This window comes from Amia ocellicauda, chromosome 20 (assembly GCF_036373705.1).
Source record: "Amia ocellicauda isolate fAmiCal2 chromosome 20, fAmiCal2.hap1, whole genome shotgun sequence".
Lineage (NCBI taxonomy): Eukaryota > Metazoa > Chordata > Actinopteri > Amiiformes > Amiidae > Amia > Amia ocellicauda.
In genome coordinates, this window is record NC_089869.1 from 8,273,499 (window position 1) to 8,286,362 (window position 12,864).

The 12,864-nt window shown below is 40.2% G+C and overlaps 1 protein-coding gene across 4 annotated transcripts in view; it reads right to left on the minus strand.

Annotated features, from left to right (window-relative positions):
* The window catches only part of ablim1b (actin binding LIM protein 1b), a 128,303-nt gene that overhangs the window by 33,794 nt on the left and 81,645 nt on the right, over positions 1–12,864 (minus strand). For all 4 annotated transcript variants that reach the window (XM_066693225.1, XM_066693223.1, XM_066693221.1 and 1 more), the window contains one exon: positions 336–423. In XM_066693225.1, coding sequence (XP_066549322.1) covers positions 336–423 — 88 coding nt within the window. The remainder of the gene's footprint in view (positions 1–335; positions 424–12,864) is intronic.

Consider the following 12,864-nt stretch of genomic DNA (forward strand, 5'->3'; position numbering starts at 1 on the left):
TCAGCTCGGTGCCCGACAGCAGCTTTTCCATTTAGGTTTTTCTACTTTTAAGAGAGTAACAAGCGTTAGTATGACTGTATAGCTATGCGTGGGTCCCATTTTACACACTTCAAACAGGCATACAAAATTACAATGCAATAACCAAAGCATGTCTAATTCAAGATTACTGTTCCCCTGTATATACAAAAGGAAAATCGAATTGTTCTTCACTATGAAAATTACAGTCCAATAATGTTGTTAGGCCTCAATATCACAGCTCAAGTTCCCATTTTGATAATGCTGTGGACTGTGACACATTGTCCCCTGCAGGTGGTGTGCCGTCACTGTGCTCTTACCTTGCAGGTACATTTCCTCTCCTTCTGTGAACATTTGGTTGCATCTGCTGCATCGTGCACAGCTTGGATGATAGTGCTTGTCCCCTGCCTGAGAAAGAGAGACACAAACAAGAGGCGGCACGGTTATTAACAAAACCACAGGCGCTCCTCACAAGAGCCTCCTTGGCTGAGGAACAGCAACAGAACGCAATGCCCTTCTGCAGGAGACCATGTCAAATCTTCTTAACACTATTAATATTTTAGATTTGCTATGTCCATCCCCCTTCTGGTCATAATAGGAATATGCATTTTTTCACAAGCTTTCCAACGCTGGGCCAGCTTTTCGGGACCCACCTGGCGGACGAAAGCATTATAAATCATGGCAGCTCCTTTTGTCAGGCTACTTGCAGCATGGGATATCATCTGATGGTTTGAGCATATAGTAACATGCATGTGGTGCCTAAGGCTTGTGGAAAAATCTGATTCATAGTTTAAACCCAACTTCAATCCATAGACATGCAGACAAATGTACACAGTACAAAAAAGCAGACCATCCTAATGGTTTACTGTAGTATACCACGGTAAAATCACAATGTCTAGGAAATCAAAGAAACAGCATGGAGAAATATAGTTAACCAGAACACAATCCACAAACAAATATTAAAAATAAAAGTACATGTGCAGGAAAACCACAAATTCCAGTGCAAATGTACTGCAATCAACTTTCACACTGCATTTAAAACAAAATAAGTTTCAAATAAGAATCAAAGATCAAACACTGCTTATCTATTTAAAAAACTAGTTAGTGTATTTTAAAACCACAGTCAACCGTATGATGAATTTTAAAACATTACAGTATATAAGTACGTTGGGAAACATATGGAATTAATGTACTATTTAATCATCATTTCTTTTTGTTTGCCTGTCCCATTAAGACCGTTTATGACCCATTTATATTGCAGCTCATGAAATGCTCACTGAAGCAGCTCTTTCAGTTCTAATTAGAAATTACGCAGGATCGTGTGCTGTGAATGACAATGCGTTATGCAAACTGTGGAGGATGATTGAGGCATAAGCAGCATGTGGCACCTGCCAACAACATAATTAGCATCGCCATAGATCTTTATTTTCTTGCTTGCTTCTTCAGTTTTCTTGACAATATTCCACTTTCTCTCCTGCCTCTAAAAATAATGCCCATCGCATTTGATATGGACGACATTTAGAGCTGTAGACTGTAGAGCGTTCCGGTGGCGCAGGTGCTTGGAGATTTGGTTCACTAAGATGTCAGCGATGACAGGTGGTCTTTCTACTCTTCCTGTTCACTTCAATCCTTCAATGAGAGAACCCCGGGCCCTGTCATGGTTTCCTGGCTCACAATAACTATTGCTGTGTTAACTAACTAGAAAGGCCATTTATGCCTGGCTTGCTCCATCTGTAATTAAAGGTCAGACTCAGAGCTATCGTATTTCATTGTGAAGGAGGAAAAAAAAAAGAGAGGGGGCAAAAAAAAAGGCTTGCTTTAAACTTCAGGTTGCTCTCTCGATAGATTGGAAAAACCTGCCAGGGATGCCCTCACCCAGTCAGATGCTATCTGTGCCGTATTTTGGCTATCGCAGCAATCTTCCTTCCTCCTGTCACCATATCTGAGAGCCCATCGCTCTTTCATCCTAATGCTGCAATAAGCAAACTGACTCTGCTTTTTGAGAGCCGGTAAAGCATGACAGCTTTGAAGGAACAGACAGAACGGGGCTAGACGTGCTTACGAGCCCCATTCCATCTCCTCTGATGAGTTTGGGCATGGTACTGAATATGTTTGGCCGCAAAAATGTTTTCTTATCCTTAGATGTAATACTACTAATGGAGCAGGAGCCACTATGGTGAGACTGCATATTTACAGCAAGTCCTGACCCACACCAGAGCCATTTAACCCATTAAACCGGCAAAGAATATTATTTGGAAACTCTAATCTTGTCATTTTTCACTGAATTAGAAGATACAACTTGAATGGATTTTGTCAATGATTCTGACATTAATCTGTGCCCCCCACCCCCCTAGTAATTTCATTGTTTTGAATCTGGCACAGTAATTGCATAAATCCTCACAAGTAACTCAGTATGGGCTACATTTAAATTTTTGCTTAAAAAACACAAAAACAAGCTTGTTGAATCTGAAAGCTTCTCATGTATGCCTAAGGGGGCAACACTAGCTGTGAATTCATTCTCATTAGCCATCTCTTCTGTTAAAATTAGCAGCTTGTTTCTGCTTCAACCAAAACGTGTGTAATGTGCCAAGTGTGCTTGTTCAATAGATTACGGAAGAATTGCAATAACTTTTGTTTCTTGGTTTTGGTTTTTACCAACAAAACACTGTGAAACCCTTTCCACACCCAATCGCCTTGCTTTACTCTAAATATCTCCTCTCCCCTGCTATTGAATGCAATTTTACCCCCTACTATCCTACACTGCAGGTAGCTGAAGATGATCAATTCACTTCGCTATCACAAAACACACCCTTTGCATAGACTGATGTCAGTGTTAGTTCAGTGTGCTCATATTGCTACAGCAAGTAGCAGCTCAAATACAGAACAATCAAGTGTTCTTTATTCTTTCCTGGAATTGTCTGACCATTGCAGATTGAATTCCAGTTTTCTGCCCATTATTGAGAACAACAACGGCACAAGGGCTGTCCTGTATTCACATATGTAAGCTTATCAGAGGAAAATCGTTCCAAACACCTGTGCATTATTATTATTATTATTATTATTATTATTATTATTATTATTATTATTATTATTATTATTAGTAATAATACTTATAAATCATCATCTTCAGGAAGCAATTAAGTTACAAATGTGTTTTTCCCTAATCAGTTTGTACTGTAAGATTTACATTCATAGCACTAGTATAAACTATATACTAGGATAACACTAGTTCAATACATTTACAAGTCTAGCTCAAACCAGAAACTTCTCTGAATATAAAAGCTTCCCCTGGTTAAAATGGGCTTCAGTATGTTTTTGTTTTTTGATTTTGTTTAAGGGTGTTACACCAGAAACCAGAGGGAAGAAAATCAATCTGGAATCAATTGGAAACATGTGATGTTATGGACGAGATTGTGCAAAGACCGTCTCTATGGAATCCTGGAGGCGAGCCCCTTCACACTATTATTTACATTTTTAGACAGACCAGTGTAATTTTCCTTCAGCATTTTCAAAAAACATAAAGCTACCTGATGGTTTGAATGGCAACACTGGGGAGACGGGTATTTTCCAGCTTGCGCACACCTGAGGTTTACGGAGGGATCTCCTCAAGATGTTTTTGAGGCCATGAGATCATTGGTGCCCATCGTTTGTCCTCTGTACCTATATGACTTTGACGGACAGCAAAACTGCTTTAGACCAGCAGAGTGAAAGGACGAGATTTTCCGTCTGCAGGTTTACGCTAGTTGGGAAGTGAGCATCCTCCCTGTGGGGACGTCCCATCTGCTAACCACAAACCACAAAGCGACAGCCAGCCCTCCTCCCACTCCCAAGTCACAACCGAGGCCTCGGCCGTGGTGGACCATAATGAGCTCAGACCTGCGGCTGTTTAAAGCGATTGTTTATCATGCTTCAGTCCTGCTGTGCTTGTTGTGCTGACCCTCCCATGGCCTATACTGTGAGGTCTACTTCTTATAAGGAGGTCCTGAATTCAAGGTGTATGGGGACTTTCAACTGTCAGACCTGAAGCCTAGGCCGAAGATTCATCTTTTCAACCTGGCTGTCAGGCAAAGACTTTAGTCTCCACTTTATATGGTTGCATTTAATTCTAGTACTTGCTCCTTGCACCATCTTCTCCGTTCACATGAGCTCACCAGTTGAGGAGAAAACAAAGTGCGTCATCGCTGGAAGTGTCTCCGCCAAAAAAAGTCTGCAAGGGCTGAACATGTCCAAGAGCTTCAACGGATTTCTCTTAGAACAACTTGACATTTTGAACACTAACTCACTGCGCAGGCCCCTAAAAGGGATTGTTGCAATGCTGTTTCCCACCCTTGCATGAGAATTCGACTCACCTTTTTTAAGTAATTAAAACCCTAGAGCTCTTCACTTAAAAAACACAATATAAATGTCTAAGACAGGAGTCTGTGCCTACAAAAAGATTAGTATTATCCATAAATGAACTACTTAAGTAAAACTTAACTTAAGGGTGTGCTTTCATATCTGCCTAACGTTGCAAAACCGAATGTGCCCAGACTTGATCAACACTGCCCGACACAATATCTATGTTGTTATGATACAACTTATCATTTTATTACACACATAAACAGTAATTTGTTACAATTGAATACATAACAAGATGGGAAACCATTAAGAAATTAAACTTTGTTGACATAAAGATGCGAAAAGTTAATCTTGGCATTTAAGACTTCCACTGTATGAATTTGTTTTTTCTTCGCCAAGACTTTAACTACAGTTCATCCTTTAACGAAAGACCTCCCAGTGAGTTTCAATGTCCCAAAGGTCATTTATTAATGCTGCAAATAACCCCAGAAATTCGGCCAAATACCTTAATCCTTAAAAAAAACAATTTGTTAATCGGGTCAAAATATAAGTGGACGACTATTTTCCAGAGAAATCATGACTGGCAGAAACCGTTTTCTTTTTTTGGGGTTACGCGTCTGTCTTAAACAGGATCAATGTCTAGTATAAACATTGTTGAAAATTAAGGTTTGGTTTTATAAAAGCTTATCCTTTTTAAATTCATTACTAGACGAGCGCCTCTAGGCCACCCAGTTAATGTTATAATGCACTGTACATGTTCAGTCAGAGATCAGCAAATCTTAATTGCACTTAACAACGAGTAATTGTGTTCACAGAACAAAATAAACAGAGAGAGCCAGGAATTACCTAAGAAACACCAAATAAAACCAGGAATTTGTAGTGCTTTATTAATGTTTTCTAACACATTTGTAAAGGTCTGCAGCTAAATGTGCAATAAATCTTAGAAGCTTCTCTTTTATAACATAATCTAATCTTTTTCCTGTCTTTTGCTCTTTCCCTTGAGCCATGGTTACACTGTCCTGATGTTCACATGGTCTGCAGCAAGGCCAAACAACAATGCCATGCCAAGAAAAATGAAACACCACGTCATGTCATAAGCTTCCCATGCCAAAAAACAGGCTACCTGTAAACGCACAGTATAGGTGGCTGTCAAACAGTAATTTAAAAAACTGTCATAGTCATTCATCCAGTTAGAAACAAAACCTGAGGTGACTAAGCATTGGAAATCTAGGTTTAGCCAGCTGGTCGGGGAAAGCTGCAATTCAAAATTCAAATCTGAAAAATCTATTAAGATATATTGATATTAACACCAAAAAATACTGGCACGAAAGAATTACAAGGAATGAAAGCCTGCAATGCATTACAGTGTAAATTACTTGGATTCCCATTGACAAAGGCCTACAAAATCAAATTGGTTTTGCTTTATTTCTAGAAACAACTCACTTTTCCACATGTGTGTCTGCCAAAACTGCCCGTGACTATCAGGAATATTTATCCAGGTGGACAGTTTCCAAATTAAATTAACTACATCCACTTATTCTGTTATGCTACATTTGAAAATCGCACCGCAAGTTATTCAAACACATGTAATCAATCATTGATTTCTGATTACAAAGGAAAAGTCAAACATATGAAGTCAAAGTGCTGTTCTTGTTACACTGCAAGTTAAAAAGCAATAGCATGTGAAAGGTGAAACATACTTGGTTACAATAATGCAGAAAGACATTGTGCACCTGCAACAGATTATCAATTTCTCAACTGAAGACGACTCAAAAAGAATCCTAGGATTACTCTACAAATATTTTCTCAGTTATTATTTGGAAAGTTATAACAGATGAATGCATTCATAGAGCGTTCATGCCTCTGATGTCTCTTGAAACTGCTTAAGAAATAACATCACTTCCATCACTCTCTGCTTTATATAAATCAGCTGCCAGTGACAACAGAACGACAGCAGCCTGGAGGATCTGTCCCCTACACAGATGCAAGCTGACATCGTGAAAGTGACTGAAAGAAACAACTTTTGGATATGAACAACGAAGACACAAAAGTACACGAACAATACTTAAACAGCTGTATTAACATATGTCCATGTGAACCACAATGTTTTGGGGAGTTTAATGACTTGCTTTTGAAATTAATTGAGCTTTATGCAACTCAGATCTTGAGGGTTTGGTATTCTACTCAATCTTTATGGCCAGGGTGAAGTTTATAATTAACAGGAGACCAGTAAAAACAATTGTTAGATTGGAGTGAAAACAAGGTTGACCTAACGTTATAACCATAATCAGAAGACTGTCCCTAAATAAAGGGAAATTAAGGCAACTTTGGAGAAGATTATACAAATAAAGGGAGGACCACTTTGGGACCTCTTTAGCTAAGCTGGACTGTGTAAATCTTGAGTGCTGCACAGTCCCTCCTCCTTCAACATTTGTAAGCTCAAACAATAAGCTGACGTAAGACGTTGGATGACTGTCAAGAATCTGGCCCCACAAAAAACAAAAATCAGGATTCCATCATCATAATAAGTATGACTCAATGCTAGAATAGTGTGTGATTTTACCCAGATGTGACCCTTGTAACCACAGCAGCTTTTCCTCAGCCTTATTTCGCTGTAAACAAAAAGCCTCCCATATTGAATCACAGAAGCAGCATCTGTAGTGTTAGCTCAACCGACTGCACTGTCCTGACAATAGACTGTTCTCATTACTGGGGTAGGGCCATGACAACAATAATATTTACCTTCTGGCAGGCTTGGCTTCTATTATACTACGATTATAATTTCAACGGTCATGAAGGAACAAGAATGATGACGATCTACAACTGTAGCATTTATTTTTTTAGTTTTGTTAATATTATTGTTGGCAGTAAAAGTAACTGAACAAAGGTATAAAAAAACATGCAACAATTTCAAAGATTTCACAGAGTTATAGTTTATAGAAGGAAATAAGCCAACTGAAATACATTTGTTAGGCCCTAATCTATGGATTTCCAGTCTCAGGTTTTGAGGGAGCGTGCGATCGGCTGCTGAAGCCAGGAATGTCCACCAGAGCTGTAGTCGGGTCCAGACCCTGTTGAGGATGACGAGCTACAGAGGAGCTTCCCTGAGACTCTTCCTGACAGTCTGTGCAGAAATTCTTCGGTTGTGCAAACCCACAGTGTCATCAGCTGTCCGGGAGGCTGGTCTCAGATGATCCTGCGGGTGAAGATGGCAGTTGTGGAGGTCCTGGGCTTGCATGGTGACACGTTGGTGGTGGAGCCAGTTGGACGTACTGCCAGATTCTCAAAAATGGTGATGTAGGCGGCTTATTGTTGGGAAATTAGCATTCAATTTTCTGGCAACAGCTCTGGTGAACATTTCTGCAGTCAGCAGCCAATCGCACGCACCCTCAAAACCCGAGACATCTGTGGCATTGTGTTGTGTGGCAAAACTGCACCTTGTAGAGTGGCCTTTTATTGTCCCCAGCACAAGGTGCACCTGTGTAATGATCATGCTTTTTAATCAGCTTCTTGATCTGCCACCCCTGTGGGAGATGGATTATCTTGGCAAAGGAGAAATGCTCACTAACAGGGATGTAAACAAATTCTTGCACATAACTTGAGAAAAATAAGCTTTATGTGAGTATGGAAAATGTGAAACATGGGACCAGCACTTTACACGTTGCGTTTATAGTTTTGTTCAGTATAATTACGAATAGGAGGAGAAGATCATGAAGATTAAGACGAACGAGGAGGTCATGCTGAAATTCACTGAGCCACCAAGGCCACCATATTCACTCTATTGTGAACAGTCTTCTTTGGGTATTTGTCCCAGTGCATTTCCTAATGAAATTACACATATTAAAAGTTACAGCCCTTATAGCAACTCAGGAATTCTGAACCTTTTGTTTTTACATCTGACATTGCAGATTGATTGTCTGCTATGTAAAAGTTTGCAAAGGATTGCAAAGGATTCCCCAGTAGAAGGGGTGGGATAGGCCTTGGCTGTCCTGCTGGTTGGGGCCTATGGGCCTAGGTGTAAGAGGAAAGGGCTGCCTACCAAAGCCCTGAAGCAGATGGCTTGGCAAATCCACTTGTGCTGGAAAAGGTTCAATGTTCTTGCCTTAATCTTTGCAGGGCTGAACCCGGGGGCCTGCAGCAGTAAAGTCTGGTAGAGTAATTATGGACTTTTCCAAACTGGAACGGATATATCAATCCAGTATGTATACAGTCTGTGGGTTAAAATGATGGGAACATCTAGAAATGTTCCTGCTAAACGAAAGAAAGTCACAGAAGTTTTTGGTATCAATTAAATGTTATAAACATTGTTGCATCACAATACCCCTCCTTCAGCACTGCCCATACTGTAGGATTTTGTCTCAAAACCTAGGCCATATGTGCCCATCTATTTTTGTCCATTCAGACCGTTTGATTTCCCAGAGCATTGGTTTAAAGGTAGCTACATTTTTAGTGGTGTTGAGGAAAGTAGTATTACGCTGTGAACTGAAACTCTTCTATCATCATTGAAATGTATGAAACACACATATTTCCTATGTGGGCTCTTCATAACAATGGCACAGGAACACTTTCTTGAGGAAACAGACCGTCATGCAAATAATATAATGGCATAAGTGCTCACTGGGGTCAGGCTTATCAATGTACGTTTTCACCAATAATGACCTAACCAAGGTGCTGTCTGACTTTTGTTCCATTACACCAGACAACACTGAGAGAAACAAACGTTCATGCAACATGAAAATGTCATATATGGCAATCAGTACTTCCCTTTTAAACATTATACCACAAAGGTGATTTTAAAAACACAAAATCAACTTGGGAAAACCCATTTTATATTGTGTTAACAACTGCTAACCGTTTTGTATTAAAAAGGGGATAAAATATTATACATCAAAGCACACCAATTGATCTGCAATGTTTTACAGAAATCCACAATTGGATATGATGTACATATTATGCATCAAACTATTTCTAAAGTTTTATTGATGACTTTCAGCGTTATTACACATGGAGTTTACAACAGCCCTGAGAATACAATCTTGTAGCTTAGTTGATTTAATGGTAATACACATACCAATTAAGAATTGTTTTCTGAAGTAGAGCCCTGACTTTGAAATGACAATTTTCTGGGGATTCATTCCATTTCTGCTTGCCATCTGTTTAATATATATATATATATATATATATATATATATATATATATATATATGGAGCTATGTAAATATAATTGATGGGTTTTGCATTAGGAACACATGAGGAGACTTAAAAAGGCACTAGATAAATAACCAAATGAGGCTGTGTAATGAGTCCCTTCTAGTTTAAACTTTCATTACACAGAAACTGGTGACATTAACAGACAGGGGACCACTGATTCTGCACTTTGAATTGCAAATTGCTAAGATGTCCATCAAGGTGCTGCATTTACAGTAGAACATCTTTACTTACACTGCCAGGTCTCTTAGGTCAATAACTGGCACACAATATGCTGCATTCACAGTGAATGCAAACCAATACGACCTATTTTTAAGGCCCAGTGCGCTCTGGGAAACAGATGGGAAAACTATTATTTTTAATCAACATAAAAAGTAACACAAGACATATGAATCCTATCCATCTTCTGTGCAGCTTCAAGACTTCGGACTAACGTTGTGGTCCACTTGTAGACTGCAAGCCTAAACATCAGCAATGCACCCCAGTGTATTGGTGTTCGTGTTGGCAGAGCCCAGCTTTATTCCTCTCACACGAATTAAACTGAATACTACCAGATGTTGGCTGGACAGATCCCGTTTTCTCTGTGGGATTTATAAACCCCCAAATAAACCAGCATGCCAGGTTCCCTGCTGCCAATAGGATGTTCAACAAGGCTAGACCAGCAGTCCATGCTGCCAGCTGCCAATGGGCACAGAGCACATTTCCTAGTGGCCTGGTCCTGTTTGTAGAGAAGCCCATTCTCTTTCTCGGTTGTGTCATGAAGTTGGACAGATCACAGTACTGTGTATGTCTGAGCAGAAACCATTAGGGTTATGGGTACATGGATATGGTTTTTCTGGTATTGTCCAGTGTAAATTAACAGCAGCCAAACTGAGTATTATCCCAATCTGTGTAGTTGGACTCAAGTTGTGTGATAAAGTGCCTGTGAAAGCCAATCTTGGGAGGCAAAGCTGACAGAAAAAACATGCCGTAATATAACCGGGCACAATTACAATAAACAGTACAGTCCTGGCAATTAAACTAAACATAATTAAGTGCGAAGAATGAAAGTCCCCTGCAACATGCTGCTCTGTCACGCCACAGATTTCCTTTTAGTATTTTTTTCCCACTATTGCTTGAGGTATCAACAAGGCGCCTGTGATAAATGCAGAGAAATTAATCATTTTCAAACAACCGCGTTCAATTTCAGATCTCCGCTTGCTTCAGTGGAAGGCCACGTTTGCTCGTCAGCTGTGGAAACGGGAGAGGACGAGAGCAGCCTAAGGGAATCTCAGACTTGTTTTGTGAGCGCTGGTATGGCTGAAGACCGTCTGAGCCTGGCTGGGCGCTAGCAAGACTCCAGTTGCCATAGAAACCCATTGTACAGGGTGTAGACCTCTCTCTGACATTTATAGAGGGACAGCGCAGCGATAGATTTCAAATGCAAGCAAAGGGCAAGTGGTCATAATAGGGATTCGGTGAATTCCACTCAACGCCCAAGAGACTGGTCTCCTTGTTCTAATCGTTCACAACATGCAGAGATCTCACTGGCTTTGAGAGAAAGCCCAGTCCAGGGCAGAGCCGGAGATTAAATCACCGTCAGTCTCCGAAGTATTTCAGATGGAGCTGCAGCTGGGCTTGATGTAACGTGATTAGAGAGTCTCATGTGCTTCTTATCATGAGTCATTTATTAGGCAACGAGTTTAATAACTTTACTGAGTTTACAGCTCGGTTATGGCTTATCATGTAGGAACTAAAAAAAGAACAGGACAGAAAAAACGACCTGTAAACCACATTTATGTAAGAGAGGCTTGCAACAAAGACAGAAATGGAGAGAATTGTTATCAGAATGATGGCAAACTGACGAACAGCTGATTGTAGACACTAGATGCTGTAGAGCTCGCATCACATAGATCAAAATCACAGAGAAGGGCATTCAATGTCAAAGAGGAAACCCACACCCGATGCAAACGCTGCAGATGGCTGTTGGAACTACTTCTGGGAGGTGTGAAAGAACAGGGTGTGCAAGGCAGCATTATCTGATGAGAGAAACGTCATGAAGTCTGAACAGAATGAAGCAACGTCTAGGTGTTGGCACTTGCCTCATCTTTTGACCAACAAACATTGATGAAACAAGGTTCGAAATATAAAGCAAAACTATAAAGTCAATATGTGTCAACTGAGGATGGTGTGAGAGAAAACACCACCACATTCCTCCTTATGATCAAGGTGAGCGAATGCCAGGGGTTCCTCTCGCTGGGGCAGGTTGGAGGTGAATGCTTAGTTCAGTAAACAGCCAACCCTCAAGGAACAAGAGGAAAACAAATGACCTTTCAGTAGCTAACAGCAAATGTCAGCACTGGTTAGCAGGAGCTGCCAGGAATCAGGAATTTAATTTGCTGGCATTCAAGGTGGATGTTATACTGAAGTCTGGTGTCAAACAAATAATAATACAGTCTAGCAAAACCTTACATGACAAGATGTTTTCTTAATTATTAAGTGCACTGGTCCTTTAATAGACATGATGGGACCTGTTTTAAATAAATAAATACATACATAAATACCCAGGATTATTGAAATAAATAGTAAAGCAGTGTGAGTCAGAATGTGTTTTGTTTAATTGCTATCCTGTATAGTTTTTGCTGTCTCTAGAAATTCCAGTTTCAATGCAGACACATATAATCTGATCACGTGATATCTCCAGGTTTTGAGTCTGTTTCTTTTTTGTGTGTGTGTGTGTGTGTGTGTGTGTGTGTGTGTGTGTGTGTGTGTGTGTGTGTATGCTTCTTTTGTCCCCTGGTTTATAAGTAGTACGTCTGGGTGCTGTATAAAGTAAGGGTTATTCTAAACTGCTGCTCATCTGAACAGGTAAAGCACCTGTCCCCTGAGCCACTCCCAGAGACGCGACTACATTTGCACAAGTTACACCACATACCTTCCGATTCTGCAAGACTAAGTGGATTACAAAAAAAACTAGTATGACGGCAACAACGTACTCTGTCGAACAGATGCCTTCATTTCCTCCAAACCTCTCGTTCTGAAACAATTGTTCTGGCTAAAGTCAAATACATTTTGATTCATATTTCAAGGCACAGCACTGCATTCGCTATATATGTTTAATGCAGCAACCATTGTCTCCGGCCGCAAAAGAGCTAGAACCTTGAAAGAAGGAGATGTTGCATCAATAGCAAACCATGCTCCTCGCCTTCAGAAAGCAGACTCCTACTCATAGCACTGACCTTGCCCGGGTTTAGAATTGATGAGCAAAAAAGGCCTCAGCTGCAGAACAAGAGGAGGAGGAAGAAAAGAAGACTGAATTCAGTC